At 42.7% G+C, this 21,300-nt stretch overlaps 1 protein-coding gene across 1 annotated transcript; it reads left to right on the forward strand.

Annotated features, from left to right (window-relative positions):
* Positions 1-333: 333 nt before the first annotated feature.
* On the forward strand, positions 334-21,097 carry LOC114031669 (zinc finger protein 883-like; the record flags this gene model as incomplete). Its single annotated transcript, XM_027846822.1, has 8 exons — positions 334-394; positions 665-859; positions 1,458-1,546; positions 6,754-6,880; positions 10,045-10,501; positions 10,772-11,044; positions 11,297-11,976; positions 21,009-21,097. Coding segments are annotated over exons 1-8 (1,971 nt in total), but the record flags the coding sequence as incomplete, so codon positions are not given.
* Positions 21,098-21,300: the final 203 nt, after the last annotated feature.

A 21,300-nucleotide genomic window follows, 5' to 3' on the forward strand; every position in this document is an offset into this window, starting at 1 on the left:
AGATGAAGTTTATAAGGTGAGCTGTAACATATGCCTTGGCACCAGGTGTCCTGATGTCCTGGCCTCAGCTCCTCATTAGGACCCAGCTGTCTTCCAGACACAGAACATCTCTTGGGAAATAGAAACAAGACAGAGGGAAATGCCCCCTCAGTGTTAGGATTGGGGTATGGAAGGTCAGGAATGGAGATGGGCCAAGGCAGGAAATGTTTCCAGTTTGGAGAGTTAAGTAAGTGTGGGCAAGTCTGGGCCCAGGCTGCAGAGAGAAAGGGGGACCTAGGGGGAGGGAATCAGGGGAGGAGAATGTAGGCTGGGCATATCCTTGTGAGGACGAAGATGAATGTAGCAGGGGGAGACCAGGAGACTCTGCTGAGAAGCGTTGGAGCCTCAGAGGAGGGTAAGGGAGGGAGGGAGAGAGGTGGTAGAGCAGTGGGGGAGGGGAGCCCAGAGATGACCAGCCTGGTGGGTGGTGGCCCTGGTGGACTTCTCTGACTGGGGTGAAGTTTGGACACCTGGGAGGAGGATAGGGGAGAAGAGGGGTCACTCTAGAAGATGGACAGCAGGGCAGGGCAGGACTCTTGGGGTTAGGAAGACCCACCCAGAGCAGGTTGGCTGGGAATAGAAGCACTAGGAGCTGAGATCTCTCTGCATTCTTCCCCCACAACAGAGATCTCTCTATGTTCCCTGGAGCTGAGATCTCTCTGCCTTGTGGGAGCCACCCTGCAGGTGCCAGGTAGGTCTGAAGGACACCCCTCCCCAGGCCCCACTTCTGCTGGCTGCCCTTTCCATTGGGCCTCATCTGCCCCCTCTTACCTCTTGGTGACTGTCCTCCAGCTTTGCCAGGAGCGGGCCTCCCTCCAAGGTCTGGCTGGGGGGTTGCACCAGCTACTTGTCCAGGCTCCCTGTCCCATCCCAAAGGTCTTCGGGTGCCACGCCCAGTTTTCCCAATGGGTCACATATGTAGATCACATGACATAGTATCAGGTAGAGGCAGAGCTCTGGGTCTGGCGCCACTGAGGCCCTGACTGGTCTCATCCCAGCTGGGATCTTTTTTTTGGGGGGGGGGCAGTTGGGGTTAAGTGACCCAGAGTCATAACAGCTAGTAAGTGTCCAGTGTTTGGTCTGAGGCCTGATTTGAACTCAGGTCCTCCTGACTTCAGGGCCTGTGCTCTATCCACTGGGCCACCTAGCTGCCCCCTCCTATCTGGGATCTCAAGGTCCTTCTGCCTCCTGGGGGGAGGGGCATGAGACCAAAGAGAAGGAACTGGAGAGGGGGCAAGTCCCCTTCTGTTCAGACCGAGCTCACTTCCCAGCCTGCACCTTCCTGCCCTCTTCCTCCTACCTAGTTGTCTCTCCCAGGAGGGCAGGTCCTGGTGCATGTGACTGCTCTGAGATGTTAAGATCTGTATTTCCAGCCAGGCCAGCATCTCCTCCACACTGAGATCCTTCTCCCTCCCCAGATCTGCTTGCAGAAGACCAAAGCCTGTTCCTAGGAGAGAACCTAGAACCAGACAGCGTGGCCCCTGGGCCCCAGAGCCCCTCATCCCAGGTGAGTGCAGTCCATCCACAGACCTGACCAGCCTCAGCAAACCTGGAAGCCAAGAGAGCCAAGGAAGCTTTATCCTGTTAGACGTAGGTTGGCCTTTGCGGTGCTCTGGGCAGAGCAGAAATTGTCCTCCTGTTTCTGCTCATGTCCTCCTGCCTCAGGCCACACCAGCCTTCCCTGGTCTCTCTGAATCCCTCTCATTGGCCATTTCTTGGGTCTCGTCCATAACCACTTAGGAAGTGGCTGCTCTGTGCCAAGCCCGATGCTTACCTACTGGAGATGCAAAGGAAAGTTTGAAGAATAACTGTCCCTGCCCTCCATGAGCTCACAGTCTAATTAGGAGAGAACATCTCATCAGCTGTGTCCACACAAGCTCTGTACAGTGTGGACCCCTGAGAGGGAAGGCTCTGGCTGTACCGGCCGCGTCGACCTTGTGTCGGCCACGCCGACCCTCTCCTCCTATAAGGAGCAGGCTGCCAGAGTCATACTCACTCTCGAGTCTTCAGTACTCAGCCGGATAAACACACAGAGACGAGCCATCGGGAGGCGCCAACACCAGAGCTTTATTCAGAGGCCATCACAGCAAGCCATCACAGCAAGCCCAAGCAGCAAGGCCAGAGCAACAGAGCAGGAGCCAGGGGAGAGCGTGATCTGACCACGCTCGTTCCTAAGTACCTACCTAGCCCCTCCTCCCCAGCCCGCTTACTAGCCAATGATTGTAGGGTCAGATACCAGAAGGGGCTGTCTGAGTTTAGCACACCAAGGAAGAGGGAGTGACGTAGGAGGCTAGGACCTGATACAGGGAGGAGGCATCTGGGATTAGCGCATAGACAGAGTACGTGACCTAGGAAGTCAGACTCAGATACTGGGAGGAGGCGTCTGGGGTCAGTGCTACACAAAGGGACCCAGGAAGTCAGGAAGGTCACAAGATGGAGGCGTCTGGGGTTGACGTTGCATATAGGGAGAGGACTAAGCAAAGGGAACTCAGTCCTCTGCTGTCCCACTCCCACGTGGCACTGCCCCTTGCCTCAGGAGCACAAGCTCCGGCTACTTCCTTGCATCCAGCTTATCTCACATAGCACTGCCCATTGCCTCAGGGCTTCTCCGTATCCAGCCCATCCCAGTTCACCACGACTCTGCCTACCACAGCCCCTGCCTCGACTTCCAAAATACCCAGATCTTACCCTAATCTTGCCACAGCGACCACCTGGTAGTTGTCAACATCAGACAGTCCCTCACATCTGGCAGCTTCAGGGACCAGGAAAAGCTTGTTTTCAGCAGGTGAGATTTTAGCTGAGAAGAGAAGGAAGCCAGGAGGCCCAGGTGAGGAGGGAGGGCATTCCAAGCATGAGAGACAGCCATTAGGAAGGCACAGGGTCAGGGATGGAGGGTGTGGTCCAGGATCAGCCAGGAGGCCAGTGTCCCTGGGTCAGAGGGAGAAGAGAACCAAGGTGAAAGAAGACTGGAAAGGGTTGAGGGGCTGGTTATGTGGCATGTACGATGTGTCAAGAGCCATATCAGTATGATCTCCTTTTATCCTGTTGTGAGAATTGTCAGGGTGCTTGCGAGGGACAACCAGACTAAGTGAGCACAGGATGCAGACAGACAGTAGACTGTGGTTCATTCATCCACTGAAGAGTGTGGCACATTCCAGGTGTGCCTGATGGACACGGGTGTCTCAGAGTTCCATAGAGGACATAGAAGGGCTCTCCTCCTGAGCTACATGACCCCTCCTTTGGTTACCACACCTGAGGTCTTGTAGGCAGGCTTACAAGGAAGTTTTAGGTGAGATTAGGTTAGAGGAGAAAGAGAAGGAAAAGTGTTTTTTGGCAAAACGGAAAAAAATATGTATTTAGAGTTAGAAAAGTCTGCTACAGAGGTCTTCAGCATATCCACTTACACTAGTCCAAAGAAAACGTTAGTTGCCTGAGGCAGGGAATTAATCAACATTGGCCAAGCCCTTTGTCCCTTCTTAGAATAACAGGGAGTAAGTGAGTCTGTGAGGTTTTTTTTAACTTCCTGTTTTTTAAATTAATTTGTTGTGATTTATTAACAATCACTTCCATAAGCTTTAGAGTTTTAAATTTTTCTCCCCCTCCCTCCCCACCTTCCTTCCCAAGATGGCTCACAATCTGATATAGGCTCTACATATACATTCTTATTAAACACATTTTCACATTAGTGATTTTGTAACGAAGAATTAGAACCAATGGGAGGAACCACCAGAAAGAAGAAACAAAAGAAAACAGAAGAAAAAAAATAGTGAATAGTATGCTTCCATCTGCATTCAAACTCCATGGTTCTTTCTTTGGATGTGGATAGCATTTTCCATCACGAGGCCTTTGGAGATGTCTTAGATCCTTGCCTTATGGAATATCAAGTTCACCCCATGGTCTTTTAATGCAGAAGCTGCATGGTTCTGCATAATCCTGACTGTGGTTCCATGATATTTATATCGTTTTCTTCTGACTACTTGCAGTATTTTCTCTTTGACCTGGTAATTTTGGAATTTGGCTACTATATTCCTTGGCTTTTTCAGTTTGGAATCTCTTTCAGGAGGTGATTGGCGGATTCTTTCTATGGCTATTTTACCCTCTGGTTCTGGGACCTCAGGGCACTTTTCTTTTATGATTTCCTGAAAGATACTGTCCGGGCTGTTTTTTTTTCATCTTAATTTTCAGGTAGACCAATAATTTTCAAATTGTCTCTCCTGGATTGATTTTCCAGGTCAGTTGTTTTACCAATGAGGTATTCTACATTTTCATCTATTTTTTCGTTCTTTTGTTTCTGTTTGACTGATTCTTGCTCTCTCATAAAGTCATTAGTTTCCATTTGCTCAATTCTAATTTTTAACAAATTGTTTTCTTCTATTAGATTTTGCACCTCCTTCCCCATTTGGCTAATTGTATTTTTTAAGGACTAGTAAAATGAGCTGGACAAGGAAATGAAAAACCACTCCAAACTTTGCCAAGAAAACTCCAGATGTGGTCCCAGTGAGAGAAATTAAGGAAGCTAAAAGTGAAATATAGATTAATAAGAAATCAGAAAGACAAGGAAGTGAAAAGAGATTTTTCTCTTCAAGAAAGGAGTTTGCTCCAAAATAATAGAACTTCTGAAAAAGTGAAAAGTCGATCTTAATCATTCTGCTAGAAATGGAAAAGTATCAAATGCCAAGTACTTTGGCCAAATCCTTGTATCAGCTATAAAAATAGATGAGCCCTCCCAAGGCTCAAAGCATTTCCAGACATGGCCACTCACTTGGATGTTATCCATCAGTCTGCCTCCTGATTCATTCTCTTGACTCCTGCTCCCAATCTTCTAGAATTCCAGCAGCATGTTTAAATCATTATTTTTCATAAACAACATGTCGGTATCTTTGTTAAACATTGATCTCTAAATCTCTGACCCTACTTGGTAAAAAAAAAATTCATTTTTAATGAATGAAGAAACCCTCTTGATCCTCTATAATTAAATATTAAAATGAATGCTATGTAAGGGTTAAAAATTACCCACCCTACAATAAAAGAAACTGAGAGAGATATCTGAGTCAATGGCACTTTATTAAGGGCTCCATGGCCTTCTCTAATGAAGTGGACTTCAGATCTTCCTCACCACATGAGATGCCCCCTTTCTCCAGGGCCTTAGTTTTATAATGCTTGATACCCAGACAATACAGGCAGAGCAGACCCCAAATACAGAGTCTTATGGGTGGATAGACCTTGCCGTTGACCCTCCGAGAGGATGTGCACAGAATGCAGAATCCCATTGGTTGACCAATGAAGTGATGAGCAGACCTTGCCAGACCTCTCTTGACCTCTCGGGAGATCCTGATCAGCACACCCATAGACTGGTGGGAAGGCAGGCCACAAGCCAGCAATCAAGGTCACTCACTGGCCAAGTGCTCATGGTCATCTTCCCATGTTGGTCAATAGAGTGATGACCAGTGACGGAGGAACAAGAAAAATAGCTGAAATACTTTCCATGTAATTGAGTCACCTCTGCTATGCTGGCCTTGGTCACCACAACAAGTAAAAACAGGGGTGGAGGTCCCCTAGTTAGCTTCCTCTGACTAAGCAAGTGTACTTACAATCTGCAGTTCCCAATTCTGGGGCCTAATAGACAGAGCTTGTTATCAGCACTCCTATGGAATAATAGCACACAGATTAATAGTGATTGGAATAAAGGAAGAGGCCAGGAAAGTAGGGCTCCAACTAAGCTTTATCACAGAACATAATTCATTAACAAGTGAAAGCAATCAGAAAGCAAAGACATAAGATGTTTGGACTGACACATCGTACTCAGTGTCACCTCAAACACTCAGTATAAGAATAGAGAAATCTTCACTTCACTGGAAACGGGCTCATTCCACTCAGTTGAGGCCAGCTTGCGAGCAGTCTCTCTTTCGAATTCTTTCCATACTTTCATCGAGTTAGGAATTCATTTCCAAATCTTAGGAAATTTAGTAGATCATTCCCTTTTTCTTCTTTCCTCAGTGATCACTGCTCAATTTCCCCCTTCAAGAATACAGTTTACTTACCAGCTTTCTCGTGCAAAAAGAGGCAAATAGCAGTGTCTGCCCTCAGGAAGCACACAGTCTAATGGCAGAGACAAGAAATGCACAATTATGTGCAAATAAACTCTACACAGCTTCTCACAAACTCTTCATAGAATTTTCTTATTGCGTCATTTAGGACACTTCTGGTGGGAAGGAATTTCACAACACTTTCTCTGCAGATTCTTTTTTTTTCCCATTTTTTTGGGGGGGGGGAAGCAATTGGGGTTAAGTGACTTGCCTAGAGTCACACAGCTAGTGAGTATCATGTGTGTGAGGGCGGATTTGAACTTGGGTCCTCCTGACTCCAGGGTCGGAGCTCTATCCACTATGCCACCTAGCTGTCCTCTCTACAGATTATTATACCTCAGTGATAGAGCACATACCTTCTCCATAATTCCATTGGGAGAAGCATTGTATAGTAAGACATTTTTCCAGCTTTTATTATTCCAACATGATTCTCATTTCAAATGTAAAGTACTTTCCTCAATGTTCCATAGGGCTCTTAAGGACTTCTTTCAAGTGTTGGCTCTGACACTCATAAAGCTTTATTTAGGGAAATACTTCTCCCTGTGTCAGTTTCCTCCTCTTAGGTAATGATGGTTGGACTAGAATTCTAGAGTCTCAGCTCTAAATGATGTGACTTTTGATGGTTTAGGAGCTGGTGACATTCCAGGATGTAGCTGTGGACTTCACTGAGGAGGAGTGGGGTCTCCTGGACCATTCTCAGAAAGAGCTGTACAAGGAGGTCATGCTGGAGAATGTCCAGAACCTGCTGTTCCTGGGTAAGGACCATTTCCTTCCTTTTCTTGGTGGTAATTATTAAGCCAAAATTAGTACAAGCAATAGAGAAGTGATTTATACTCTGCTGCATCTCAGACTCAGAAGCTTCATTGAGTGCATAGTCATCTGCATGCACCAACTCTCCATCCCCTTTGGCCTTGGCTTGTAGCCTTCTGAAGTTAAATAATTTACCATCACTCACATAGCTGACCTTGGTACCACGTTCTTCCTTGGTCTAGGTGTCTCACAAAGTCACTGAAAACATCATTCTAAAAGGAAAGGAAAAGTATTCTGGAAAAATGGCAGAATGGGACAGGAAATACTTGGCTCTCCAAGAATCTCCCCAAAACAAAGACACCTCAAAATGAATTTCGAGCAGTAGGAGTGGTTAAAAGTCCAGAAATTGTTCTCCTAAGACAACTTGACAGGACCTTGGGAAGGACCTGACCTCCCTGGGTGGAGGTTTGGCCCATTTGAAGTGCAGAGGTCTCCAGGCATATTCTGCTGGGTCAACAAACAGCAAGTCCGAGGGCACCTGGGTTGGCTTGTGGCCTCTGCTTCAGGAGCTTTTACCACAGGGACAGTGACAGTTTGTGGGGTTCAGATAGCTGAAGGAGAAGCTTGAAGGAGCCTTTGCTGTGTCTGCACACCAGGCCCAGTTGTGCTGACCAGACGTGGTCCCAGGCTGTGGATATGGCCAAGAAGGTGGGAGGCCACACCTGGTGAGTGCTGTACTACAGGGGTGAGGACCCTGATCACTGTGGGTACTTGAAGGAGAGCAGAGTCCCTGATTTCACTTTCTGGGCAGAGGAGTCAGCTGAGGTTTATGGCTGCAGACCCCAGGGAGTGGGAGCATTCAGTTTAACAATATGGCTGGGAGCCCTGTCCTTGAGTCAGAGGTATAGAGGAGGGCAGATTACAGCAACTAATCTCAAGGACAATACATTATGACCAGGTAGAGTTAATCTTCAACTCAGTAGATGAAGTAAAAACATTTGACAAACTATAACACCCATTCCTATTAAAAACACTAGAGAGCAGAAGAATAAATGAAGTCTTCCTTAAAATGATGGGTAGCATTTATCTAAAACCATCAGCAAGCATTGTATGTAGTGGGATTAAGTTAGAAGCATTTCCAATAAAATCAGGGGTAAAACAAGGATGTTCATTATCACCACTGTTATTCATTATTGTACTAGAAATGTTAGCTACAGCAATAAGAGATGAAAAAGAAATGGAAGGAATTAGAATAGGCAAAGAAGAAACAAAGCTATCACTCTTTGCAGATGATATTATGGTATACTTAGAGAATCCTAGAGAAAAACTTCACTTGAAATAATGAATAAATTTAACAAAGTTGCCTGATATAAAATAAACCACGTAAATCATTAGCATTTCTATATATGACTAATAAAGTCCTACAGCAAGAGATAGGAAATTTTATTTAAAATGACTGTAAACATTATAAAATTTCATAGCCTACCTGCCAAAACACACTTGGGAACTATATAAACAGAATTACAAAACACTTTTCACACAAATAGTCAGATCTAAATAATTGGAAAAATGCCAGTTGCTTATGGGTAGGCTGAGCTCATAATAAAAATGACAATTCTACCTAAATTACTTTACTTATTCAGTGCCATACCAATCAAGCTACCAAAAAAATTACTTTATAGAGCTAGAAAAAACTAACACAATTCATCTGGAGGAACAAAATTTACAGAATGTCAAAGGAAATAATGAAAAGAAATGCAAGGGAAGGTGGACTAGCTGTACCAGATTTTAATTATATTATAAAGCAGCAATCATCAAAACTACTTGGTGTACTGGCTTAGAAATATAATGATGCATCAGTGGAATAGGTTAGGTATGCCAGACACAATAGTCAATGGCTATAGTAATTGACTATTTGATAAATCTGAAGACTGCAACTTCTGAGATAAGACCTCACTGTTAACAAAAACTGCTGGGAAAAATGGAAAAGAGTATGGCATCTTACACCATATACCAAGATAAAGTCAAAATGGGTACATGATTTAGATATAAAGACTGATACTGTAAGTAAAGTAGGAGAGTAAGGAATAGTTTACCTATCAGGTCTATGGAGAAGAAAATAATTGGGCAAGAAGAAGTTCATGAAGTTAAAAGATACCAAGATATACTAAAACAAAACCAACAGAATGAAAAAATAGAAGAGAATGTGAAACATCTCATTAGAAGAACAAATGCTGTAAGAGTTGTACAATATAATTATATGAGAATTGTAGGACTACCTGAAAACTATGATCATTAAAAGAATCTAGATACCATATTTCAAGAAATTATTAGGGGAAGTTGCCCTAAAGTTCTAAAAATAGAAATAGGAAAAAATCTACCATGTACCCGCTAAAAGAGATCCCTAGATACAAACTTACAGGATTGTCATAGCCAAGTTTCAAACCTCCTACATTCAGGAGAAAATATTAGAACCAATAAGAAAAAAAAACAATTTAAACACTGTAGAGCTACAATCATGATAACAAGACAAAGCAGCATCTACATTTAAAGACCACAGGGTGTAGGACATTGTATTTTAGAGAGCAAGGGAGCTGAGTTGTGCCCAAAAATAACTTGCTCAGCAAGTCTGAATGTAATCCTGACAAAAGACCAGAAAAAAAGATAAAAGACCAGAACTCAATGGAAATTGGACATAGAAGATCAGGAGAAACATGGAGTAAGTATGAAGACTCGTGATGTACAATGCTAACCACATAGAGAGAAAGAGCTATGGAGTCTCAATGTAAATTGAAGTATACTGTTTTCCCTTTTTTGTTTTTTGTATTTTCTGATTCTTCTTTCACCACATGACTAGTGTGGAATTATGTTTAACATGATTGTATGTGTATCACCTATATCTGATTGCATACTATGTTGGGGAAGGGGGAAGGAAGGAGAAAAATTTGGAACTCAAAATATTACCAAAATGAATGTTGAAAACTATCTTTACATGTAATTGGGAAAAAATATTAAGTAAAAAGATAAAAAAGGGGTACATCCATGAAGTTTTATTGCATTTATGTTGGTGACGAGGAGGTCAGGAACTGCAGACATCTTCAGCAACTGTTGCTACTGTATATGTTTACATGTCTATATATGTTTGATTCTCTGTTTTCTTCAGTTGTAGAGACCAGGTTCAAAGTAAATGAGATGCCTAGAAAGCTGGGAATTTTTGTGGAAGAACGTGAGCTGCAAAGATTCATGAGTGATCATCCCTGGGACTTTAAGCTGAGAGAAATCCATGACTCTAATAAAAAGGTAGATAAAAATCCAAAGAGTGACTATGAATTTAATGAAATTGGAAAGAGATTCAGACAGTCTTCAATCCTAAATCACTGTAACAAAATGAGCTCAGGGAATGAGTGTGTTCAGGATGGAGCATATAGCAAGTGCTTTACTGATGAGACAGAGCTTTTTCAATCCCAGGGGAAGCCTCACGAAATGCCAATGTCTCCAGATAATGAAGGGGAAATGGCCTTGAGCTGGATTTCAGATCTCATTCAGATCTCACATCAGAAAAGTGATACTGGAGAAATGCTTTCTATGAGTAATAAAGGTGGGAAGGCCTTGAGTCAGAACTCTAAGCTCATTACTCATGAGCAAATTCCCATTCAAAAGGAGCCTGGGGAATATAATGAAGGTGAAAGAACCTCATGCCATCATTCATCCTTTCTTTACCAACCTGTATTTCACCTTGGAATGAAAAGATTTGCATGTTCTCAGGTTCAGAAGAACTTTGGTTGGAACTCAGATGTTGATAGATCTCAGAAGATTCATACTGGGGAGAAGTTTTATAAATGTTATTTATGTGGGAAGACTTTCTCCTACACATCACTCCTTGTTGGCCATCAGAGATTCCACAATGGAGAGAAACCTTTTGAATGTAATCAATGTGGAAAAGCTTTCAGGCACAGATCCAATCTTGCTGCACATCAGAGAATCCACACTGGAGAGAAACCTTATAAATGTAATCAGTGTGGGAAGGCCTTCTGCTCCAGATCAAGCTTCTTAGAACATCAGAGAATTCACACTGGAGAGAAACCTTACAAATGTAATAAATGTGACAAAGTTTTCCAACACAACTCTGACCTTGCTGTACACCAGAGAATTCACACCGATGAAAAACCTGATGAATATATTCAATGTGAAAAGTCTTTCAGATACCTCTCCAGTCTTGCTAAACACCAGAGAATTCACACTGGAGAGAAACTTTATGAATGTAATCAATGTGGAATGACTTTCACAAACACCTCCAGTATTGCTGCACATCAGAGAACCCACACTGGTGAGAAACCTTACGAATGTGATCAATGTGGAAAGATTTTCCGACAGAACTCCAATCTTACTACCCGTTAGAGAACCCACACTGGTGAGAAACTTTATGCATGCAATCAATGTGGAAAGACTTTCCAAAAGAGCTCCCATCTTACTGCCCATCAGAGAATTCACACTGGAGAGAAACCTTATGAATGTAATCAGTGTGGAAAGGCTTTTACAAGGAAGTCCAGTCTTGTTACACATGAGAGTATCCATACTGGAGAGAAGTCTTATAGATGTAATCAATGTGGAAAGGCTTTCACACAGAGGTCCACTCTTGCTACACATCAGAGTATCCACACTGGAGAGAAGTATTATAGATGTAATCAATGTGGAAAGACTTTCACCCAGAGGTCTGGTCTTGCTACACATCAGAGTGCCCACACTGGAGGGAAGTCTTATGTATGTAATCAGTGTGGAAAGGCTTTCAGAAGGAGGTCCACTCTTGCTGCACATCAGAAAATCCACACTGGAGAGAAGCCTTATGTATGTAATCAGTGTGGAAAGGCTTTCAAATTTAGGCAGAGTCTTGCTACCCATCTGAAAATTCACAGTGGAGAGAAGCCTTATGAATGTAATCAATGTGGAAAGGTTTTCACACTTAGCACCTATCTCAGCAAGCATCAGAGAATCCACACTGGAGAGAAGCCTTTTAAATGTAATCAATGTGGAAAGACTTTCAGATACAGCTCCAGTCTTGCTACACATAAGAGAATCCACACTGGAGAGAAGCCTTATGGATGTAAGCAATGTGGAAAGACTTTCCCACAGAGTTCTAATCTTGCTGCACATCAGAAAATCCACAATGGAGTGAAGGCTTATGGATGTAATCAATATGAAAAGGCTTTCAGACAGAGCTGCATTATTGTTAGACATCAAAACATCCACACTGAAGAGAAATTTTATTAATGTAATCAATGTGGAATGATTTCACACTGAGCTCAGATTTTGCTAAACATCGGAGAATCCACACTGAAGGCAAACCTCATGAATGTGATGAATGTGGCAGAGGTTTTAGTTACCACTCTTTGCATATGTAACAGAGAGGGCTTATGAAATTTAACAGAAACTTTATGAATATATTCTAGGTGGTGATGCCTTCAGGAAACAATCATCTCTTATTTCCCATTTCAGAATTCATGTCAGAGGGGCAGCTAGGTGGCGCAGTGGATAGAGCACTGGCCCTGAAGTCAGGAGGACCTGAGTTCATATCCAGCCTCAGACCAAACACTTGACGTGTACTAGCTGGGTGACCTTGGGCAAGTCACTTGACTCCGATTGCCTCACTAAAAAACAAACAAACAAACAGAATTCATATTAGACATATATCTGATGATCCTCATGAATGAGGAAAGGCATTCACACGGAGATCAGAGCTTCTTCAGTATTGGAGAAACCATTCTGAGGAGCAGGTCCCTGTGCACTCAGTGTGGGAAGGCTTTCAGCTAGAGATCATCTCTTACTTTCTGTCAGAGGCTTCATTGTGGAGAGAAGCCTTACACATGTTCTTAGAGGGAGATTGCTTTTCTCTGGAGGAGGGTGATCAGTAGACAACCTTATTCTTATTGGAATGAAGGTTGATAAAGGCAATAGATTTGAGAAAGGCTTTCCAAAGAGGTCATACTAAACTGTACTTTGGAGAAATCATGCTTACTTTGTTTCCTGTTGCTTCCAGAGACAAAAATTCCTTGTATCAATGTTTCAGTTACTGTTGGACATTAATTTCTTCGTTTTTTGTTTGTTTTGGTGAGGCAATTGGGGTTAAGTGACTTGCCCAAGGTCACATAGCTAGTGAGTATTATGTGTCTGAGGCTGGATTTGAACTCAGGTCCTCCTGACTCCAGGGCCAGTGCTCTATCCACTGTGCCACCTAGCTGCCCCTATTTCTGCTTTTATAGCATTTTTTTTTTTGGCCAGGCAATGGGGTTAAGTGACTTGCCCAAGGTCACACAGCTAGTGAGTATTATGTGTCTGAGGCTGGATTTGAACTCAGGTCCTCCTGACTCCAGGGCCAGTGCTCTATCCATTGCACAACCCAGCTACCCCGACATTATTTTCTTTGATGATTTTTTAAGCAGCTTTGTGGCACAGTCGATGAACTGTTGTGCTTGGAATCAAAAGCCCTGAATTCCAATTCAGTCTCTTGCACTTAATACTTTTATTTCCCTCTGCAAGTCATGGAACCTAATCCTGCCTGAGTTTTGCCCTCTGTATAATGGGGATAATAAGGGTATCCATCTCTCAGGCTTGAGGTGAGGATTAAATTGGACAATATTTGTAAAATGCTTTGCAAACATTAAATCACTGCAGAAATACTGGCTAATTTTTTTGTTATCATTCCTTGGATTGTTGAACTCATAGTAAAATCCATTGACTAAAACATATGTACAGTTTAGTCACATTTTTTAAAATTCACTTTGATATTCAGAATAGAGTAGCTTAAGCCATTACTTCTAATGAATAGAGCCCCAGGTTTAGAGTAAGTCTGGGCAAGGAACAACCTGTCCATGCCTCACTTTATTATTCATCTAGAGATGAATAAATGAGGAGGTTGGATTCAGTGGCTTTCATGGCCCTTTCCAACTCTAAGTAGATCTTCCCATCAAAAGTACATTCATATGTCTCTTTCCCACAGCTTCTTCCTATATTCCAGGAAGGGGGCCTAACAAGACCAAATCTGCAATTATCATAGACTCCTTAGAAATAAAGATCTTGAGAAACTGAAGACATCAGGTATGTAATATATGAAAGAAGATGAGTAGAGTGACCTTGTGTTCAATTCATCCAAAGACCTCCATTACACCGCTAGTATTTACTATGCACTACAAAATGATGGAAACAGTGCAAAGTGGTCTGACAGAAAATAGAAATGGATCCCACTGTAGACCAAGATGAACTCCTCATGAATACATGACTTAGAAAAGGTCACCACAAAGGAATCAGAGGAATCAGGAGGAAAATCTATTTATGTATAGTGGAAGAACTCATCTCAACACAAGCGTTAGAAATTATCACAAAAGCTTAAATGGCCAGTTTCCATCCCATAAAAACCCACAATGCATCTAAAATTTAAAGGGAAGCAATTAACTGGGAAACACATTTGCAGCAGGTTTCCTACATAAGGGCTTCATGTCCACCTTCTATAAAGAACACATACTTGTTCTGTACAAGCACATAAAGAATGATTGCAATAGATACGGTCCAAAATTGTGAATAGCCAATTTTCAAAGGAAGGAATGCCAATTATCAATTATTATAAGAAAAAACTCTGCATTGCAAACCAGTTTGTCCCCCTTTCCAAACCAGCTCGAGCCCCCCCTTACCTGAGAAAGGCCTAAAATCTGGATTGACCAACCAGGAGAAAGACATTTTTAGCCCATTCTGAACTTAACCTACCATCATACTTTGCATGCTCTGGCATAACAGACATGCTTTGCTTTGCTCTCTGTGTGGACCCAAACTTTCCTGAGGGATTTTGCTGACTTGGAACATTCTTCTGCTCAGGACCAGGCCCACTGGACATTTCTCTTACCTCCTTGTTTATGGCTCCCTCTTTTTACCTACTGTCTTGAGCAATGGTTTCCCTCTTTCTTGTTGTCTATGAGCACTGTTACATTTATAATAGAAGAAAGACAGACATCCTGGAATTAGAATTTCAGTAGACACTTTGGTACCTTTGTTATTATTTCACAAATCTATCTTAACAGGAAATTCCTTTCTCATATTATGGTTAAACATGTGGAGACTGTAATTTTGGATGGCACGGCCATCCTGAATCAGGAAGGGAAAGGGATTGCTCTAAGGGAATAAAAGTCTCCTTTAGCTAACTTTTCCTTGAGATCAGAATTAATCTGACCTCCCATGCAGGTATGATTCTCTGGCTTAAAGAAAATAAATAAGCACTTACAGCACATGTATCACCTGATTCTGTTTGTTCTTTGAATAAACCTTTGTTAAATGGCAAAATTGATTCTGTTTGTTTCTTTAGACCAAACCTCTGATACTGGTTGTCAACATCTATAATCATTAATCCAAATCACTAATAATTAGACAGATTTTCAGATTGGTAAAGGTGGTCAAGAAATGAGCATCACAAATACTGCAGGGAATTGTTTTCCTTAAGTGTGTACTTCTTACAAGAGTTTTCTATTTTTCCTTTTCCTGTCACAGAGGGGAGATCAATCGAGGAGAAAATAAATGTAACTTTTTTTAAAAAGCCTAAGTAAAAATCACCCCAATCAATAATTAAACACAAATTAAATCAACTGTCAGTTCCCACTTCTCCCCCACACAAGTGAAAAGAATGAAACGGAAAAAAAAAATAGAAGTGTAGGAAGGATTATGGGAAAACCCACACATCAGTTTCCTGTTGAAGCTGTGAAGTTCCCCCCAGATCACCAAATCTTTGACTCAGTGATACCACTAGAGGGCATGTATCTTTCAAGATAGGAAATGAACCCAAGCGTACAAAAATGTTGACACCAGCTCATTTTGGCATTATGAAGACCTAGAAAGAAAAATGTGACGTCGTATAATAAGTAGGGCAAAAACCGAACAAAGTTTGGGAATGTTAATGTTATAGAACAATACCATAACATAAAACCCAGGCAATTTATGGACTAATGCAGACTATAGGGAGTAATCGATAATAACAACAACATTGTGAAGCCAACGACTTAGCAACATGTCCCGCTTCTTCTTATTGTAATGATTAACCAGTGTATCAGAGACTTATCAAGATCTGTGCAACCTGACTGTTGCCAAGGAGCGAGGGATACAAGTTGTAAAATAAAAAGCACATTTTGAGAACTGGACAGAGCCAGCAATTTATGTTCCTTGATTATGTAATGAAACATTACAAATATTCTGTTGGTTGATTTTTTTTCAGTGTTGGGTATGACAGGATAGCAGTGGGACGGGTGCTAGCAATAGGATTGTCCTGGCCCTGATCCTCCCCACCCCAAAGTAATAAGGAAATTGATGTCTTGAAATGATACATGCAGTAGAACAGAAGGAAGGAGAAAGCTTACAAAGTATTATTTTGAATTCATTATTACTCAAAAAGAAAGTCCAGCTATGCACAGTTATTTCACGTATAATCCTCTTTTTCTATTTTATGGCGTATAAAAATATTCATTTTATTTTGTGTTTGTGAATTTCAAAGTTTAAAAAAAATCAAACAGATGATTTCCTGTGTGTCATCTTCACTAGTTTTGGAGGCATGACGAGAAGTGGTAAAAGCATTGTCATGACTGTCTTTTTTTATCAGTGCTTTGGAGCATGTCTTCATGCGTCATTTATGGTTGTCAGGACTTTGGAAAACTTCCTGTCCTTTCAGCGCTCATCTCTTGGCACCGGTTCCTTGGTATACATGGATGTCAATTCTCTCCCTATCATGGATATAAGTTTCTTTTTGGAGTAATTTATTAGGCAATATTTGATATATTCGGCATGCTACATTTTGTCTTCTCATTTCGTCTTTCTTTCGTTAAGACATTTAAATTGTATGTAATTAGAATTATCTATTTTAAAAATGTTTATCTTGGGTCAAGAATTCTCATAGCCACAGTTGTGAAATTACCTGAGTGTTTACTTTCATTTTTAAAAAATATTTTTCAGGGGCGGCTAGGTTGCACAGTGCATAGAGCACCTGCCCTGAAGTCAGGAGGACTGGAGTTCAAATCTGACCTCAGATCAAACACTTGACACTTATTAGCTCTGTGACCCTGGGCAAGTCCCTTAACCCCAATTGCCTAAGAGGAGAAAAGAAAAACAATTTTTTATCAGGAAAAAATTCTATATACTTCTACCACCTATCTCAAATTGAGAAAGAAAAGAAAACCCCATTACAAAAATGTATAAGCAAGGGCAACATTCCTCTATTGTCTACTCCAAAAACGTATTTGTAGAAGTTCCATATGGTGTTGGGAAATATGTATATTCTTGAGCAGTTCCCATTCAGAAGACTCCATAAGACTTTTTGCTTTAGTCTTTCTGGCATCCCGCTCAGGTCTACTTTGTTTTTCTTATCTTTATGTAAGACTTATCCAGAATTGATAGGAATATTAAAGCATTGTCACTTTTCTGGTACTGCTCTTCTTATACTTCAATTATTGTTTTCTTTATAAATGGAAATGTTAAGACATTTGGAGCCTAGCATTTTACTATTGATGTTGGTTGGTTATCTGTAAATCCTTTTATTAGGAAGTAGTGTCCTTGCTTATCTCTTTTCCATGTTTTTAATGATTGTTTTTGCTGAGTCTGGTAGCTTGATTGGAAGTCGTACTTGTGAAGAATGAAAGAGTTAAGTTTCCACATAAGTCGATAAGAAATCAGCACAGACAGGCTAACTTCTCAGTCCAAGGGGGGAGTGACAACCCAATTCTAGGCACATAATATATGTTAGGGGTGGGGCATATAAGGAAGATTGTAACCCAGAAGGATTAGGACCAATCCTGATCCAGAAGAGAGAAGTTAGGTGGTTACTAACTATAAAACTTGCTCTGGCTTCTTTTACCAGGTGCATTTCTCTCCTTCCGAGGAGATGCACCCGCTTCTGGCTAAAATTGAAAGGACGCACTTCAACCTCTTTAATAAAAAGTCTTTGAGACACCAGTCTTCGGAACTGAGTCTGGGGTCTTCTTTACAACATGCTTTGTTGGATTCACCTAACAAGTAGCACACTATTTATCAGACCATCATTTTTATTCTGTGTCTGTCTTTGTTTTTTAAATGTTTTTAAAAGTTTTTCATGTAAACAATAGACTATAGAGTTTTGTTTTCTTCACTCGTTCCTTTTTTTTTTTCATTTTATTTTTGCCTAAATTTAGGAGTTAGGTTTTCATCTCCATCTCATTCCCACATGTTAAAATCTTTCCTTAGATTCAGATTTCTGCTTATTCATCCCTTTTTATTGTTTATCTTATCTAAGTTTTAATTCTTCCTCCTCTTCTCCTCAGTTAATTGTTAAGTAGAATACCCTTTCCTGTTTTCTCCTTCAAATTTTTTCTTTTAATTTCATTATCTCTTTTTCTTGAAAAAATTTTTACCTGTTTCTCTTAATTTGTCTTTTCTTTCTGACTATCCAACCTTTTCTTTTTGCATTCATGTCTCTTACACTGAGCTAGTCCTTTATTTTCTGTATTCCTCATGGAATTAATACTTTCCAGGTATGTATTGTGGCTTCCTTCTTCTCAACAGTTTCTGCTATTGCCTTGGAGATCAATTCCCTCGGCCCCCATTTTTCTGTTATTCCTCATTCTCCAAAATAGGAGTTCTTGCAGGTGAGAGAATAGGTCCCCTTTATGTTGATCCTCTTATGCTCTATTGTTTCATCTATTACTGACTGTGTCCCTCCTCATGGTCATCTTTTTCACTTACATCAATGCCTCTTTCATGGGTCCATGCTCTTCTATTCTTCTGAGGCTCAGTTGCTCTGATTTCCACATGTTGGAATACTGGCTGCATAAAGAATTCCCTCTTATGGGACCAAGCAAACAAAATGCCTGTATGTGCCACCTACACTCATAAGACCTATCCAGGAACTTCACTGGATTGACTTAACTCACTTAATAGGCTTTGGGGGAAAAAAACCTAAGCTGAAGGTGATAGAACTCTCCAGGTCTAAAGTACAATCCTCCCCATATCACTTCCACTCAGTAAATTCCAGTGGTTTCCATAATATTTGTGAACAATTACAGATGCCTCTGTTTGCTGTTTCAAAGCTCCTCAGAACCTGGCCCCAGTTACCTCTCCAAAGTGGTCACACACAGCTCCTCCTCACCCAGCCCAAGCAGCCAACCTGCCTTTGGGCTCCTCCTTTGTGATGCTCCATCCCGGGCTTTGTCTCTAGGCTGGCCTTTCCCATGGTTAGAAAGCCATCCCTCTCTTGGAATCCCTGAGTTTCCTTGAAAACCTCTAAAACAGTTTTAATTCTCAACTGAGCAGTAAAATTTATGACCAAGCCAAGCAGATATGTGTTCTCATGTTCTCTCTCTCTCTTTCTCTCTCTCTGTCCCTCTCTCCCTCTTCCTCTTCCTCTCTCCTTCTCTCTCCTAATTTTTCATCCCCAAATTTTCCCTTTCTTCTCCAGTTGAGGTAACAAGAACCAAGGTGACTCTATGCCCTAACACCTGATTTCCCAGCCTAGTAATTTTTTCTGCCTTTGACCCTCTCCCTACCCACGACTCCACAAAGCAAGATAAGGCCCTGCAGGGCTGCAAATGTCGTTACTTTTCTTTAAAAAAAATGTATTGTCGAAAGGATCATTAAGGATTCTGTGCTGGGGTATTGAGCGCCTCCTCCAAGCAACCACAGCAATCCTGCACTCAGTTCTTCTTTGTCCTCCTTCCTAATTTCCTGCTATCCTCATGCCCCAGGACCAGCATGTCCTGCTTTCTGCACCTCTCCCCTTCCCATTAGAACTCAGGTTTTGAGGGGGTGAAGAGATAAATAGTGGGACCTCCCAGTGGATGGAATTCAATTGCTTATTCAGGTAAGAGTCAAACCCCTACACATACAGGGAGATGTGAAGGTTTGTATAAGTGGATAAACAAAGTTTATAACATATGCCCTGGGTCCAGGTGTCCTCATATCCAGGCCTCAGCTCCTCATTAGGAGCCAGCTGTCTTTCAGTGAGAGAAGATCTCTTAGGAAATAAAAACAAAAGAGAGGGAAACATCCCATCATTGATAGGATTGGAGTATAGAAGGTCAAGAATGGAGAGGGGTCTCCAGTTTGGAGGAAAGTTAATTAGGGGTGGGCAAGTCTGGGTCCAAGCTGCAGAGAAGAAAAGAGGGCCTGGGGGGAGTGAATTAGGGGAGCGAAATGGCTGGGAGAAGCAGGAGGGATGTAGGCTGGGCATGTCCTTGTGGGGAAGAAGATGAGCAGGGAGAGCTGGAAGACTGGGAGGGTCTGCTGAGGAGGTTTGGAGTCTCATAGCAGGAAAAGGCAGGGAGGGAGAGAGGTGGTTGAGCAATGGGGGAGGGGAGCTCAGAGATGACCAGCCAGGTGGGTGGTGGCCCAGGTGGAATTCTATCCCTGGGGTGAAGTTTGGAAGCCTGGGAGAGGAGGGCAGAGGAGGAGAGAGGTCCTTCTAGAAGATGCTGTATAGGGCAGGGTCGGGGTCTAGTGGTTAGGAGAACTTTCCCAGAGCAGGTTGTCTGGAAGCAGAAACACTAGGAGCTGAGATCTCTCTTCCTTCTGGGAGCCAGCTCTGCACATGCAGGTGACAGGTAGGTCTGAACAAGGGCTCTTCCCCAGCCCCCACTTCCACCGGCTGCCCTTTCCATTGGGCCTCATCTGCCCCCTCTGACCTCTTGGTGGCTGTCCTCCAGCCTTGCCGGGAGCAGGTCTCCCTCCAAGGCCTGGCTCATAGGGTTGCCCATGCTACTCGTCCAGGATCCCTGTCACATCCCAAAGGTTCTAGGGCACCATTCCCAATTTTACCATTGGGTCACAGTTGCCTGACCTACATATCTCACCCATAGTCTCATCCCATCTGGGATCCTAAGACCCTTCTGCCTCCTGGGTCTCTGGAGGAGGATGGGGGAGGGGTATGAGGCCAAAGAGAAGGAGTTAAAGTAGGTGGCAAGTCCTCTTTCTGTTCAGACCAAGCTCACTTCTCAGCCTGACCCTCCCTGCTACCCTCCTCCTATGGTGGAGTCTCTCTCCAGAGAGCAGGTCCTGGGACTTGTACCTGCTCTGAGACTATAAAGTCTACAATTCCAGGTAGACCATGGTCTCCCCCACGCTGTGATCCTTCTCCCTTGCCAGGTCAGCTTGCAGATGACCAAAGCCTCTTCCTAGGAGAGAGCCTAGAACCAGAGAGCATGGCCCCTGGGACCCAGAGCCCCTCATCCCAGGTGAGTGCAGTCCATCCACAGACCTGACCACATCAGCAAACCTGGAAGCCAAGAGAGCCAAGGAAGCTTTATCCTGTTAGACGCAGGTTGGCCTTTGCGGTGCTGTGGGCAGAGCAGAAATTGTCCTGGTTCTGCTCATGTCCTCCTGCCTCAGGCCACACAAGCCTTCCCAGGTCTCTCTGAATCCCTTTCATTTGCCATTT

Source organism: Vombatus ursinus, unplaced genomic scaffold, assembly GCF_900497805.2.
Source record: "Vombatus ursinus unplaced genomic scaffold, bare-nosed wombat genome assembly UNPS02015212.1, whole genome shotgun sequence".
Lineage (NCBI taxonomy): Eukaryota > Metazoa > Chordata > Mammalia > Diprotodontia > Vombatidae > Vombatus > Vombatus ursinus.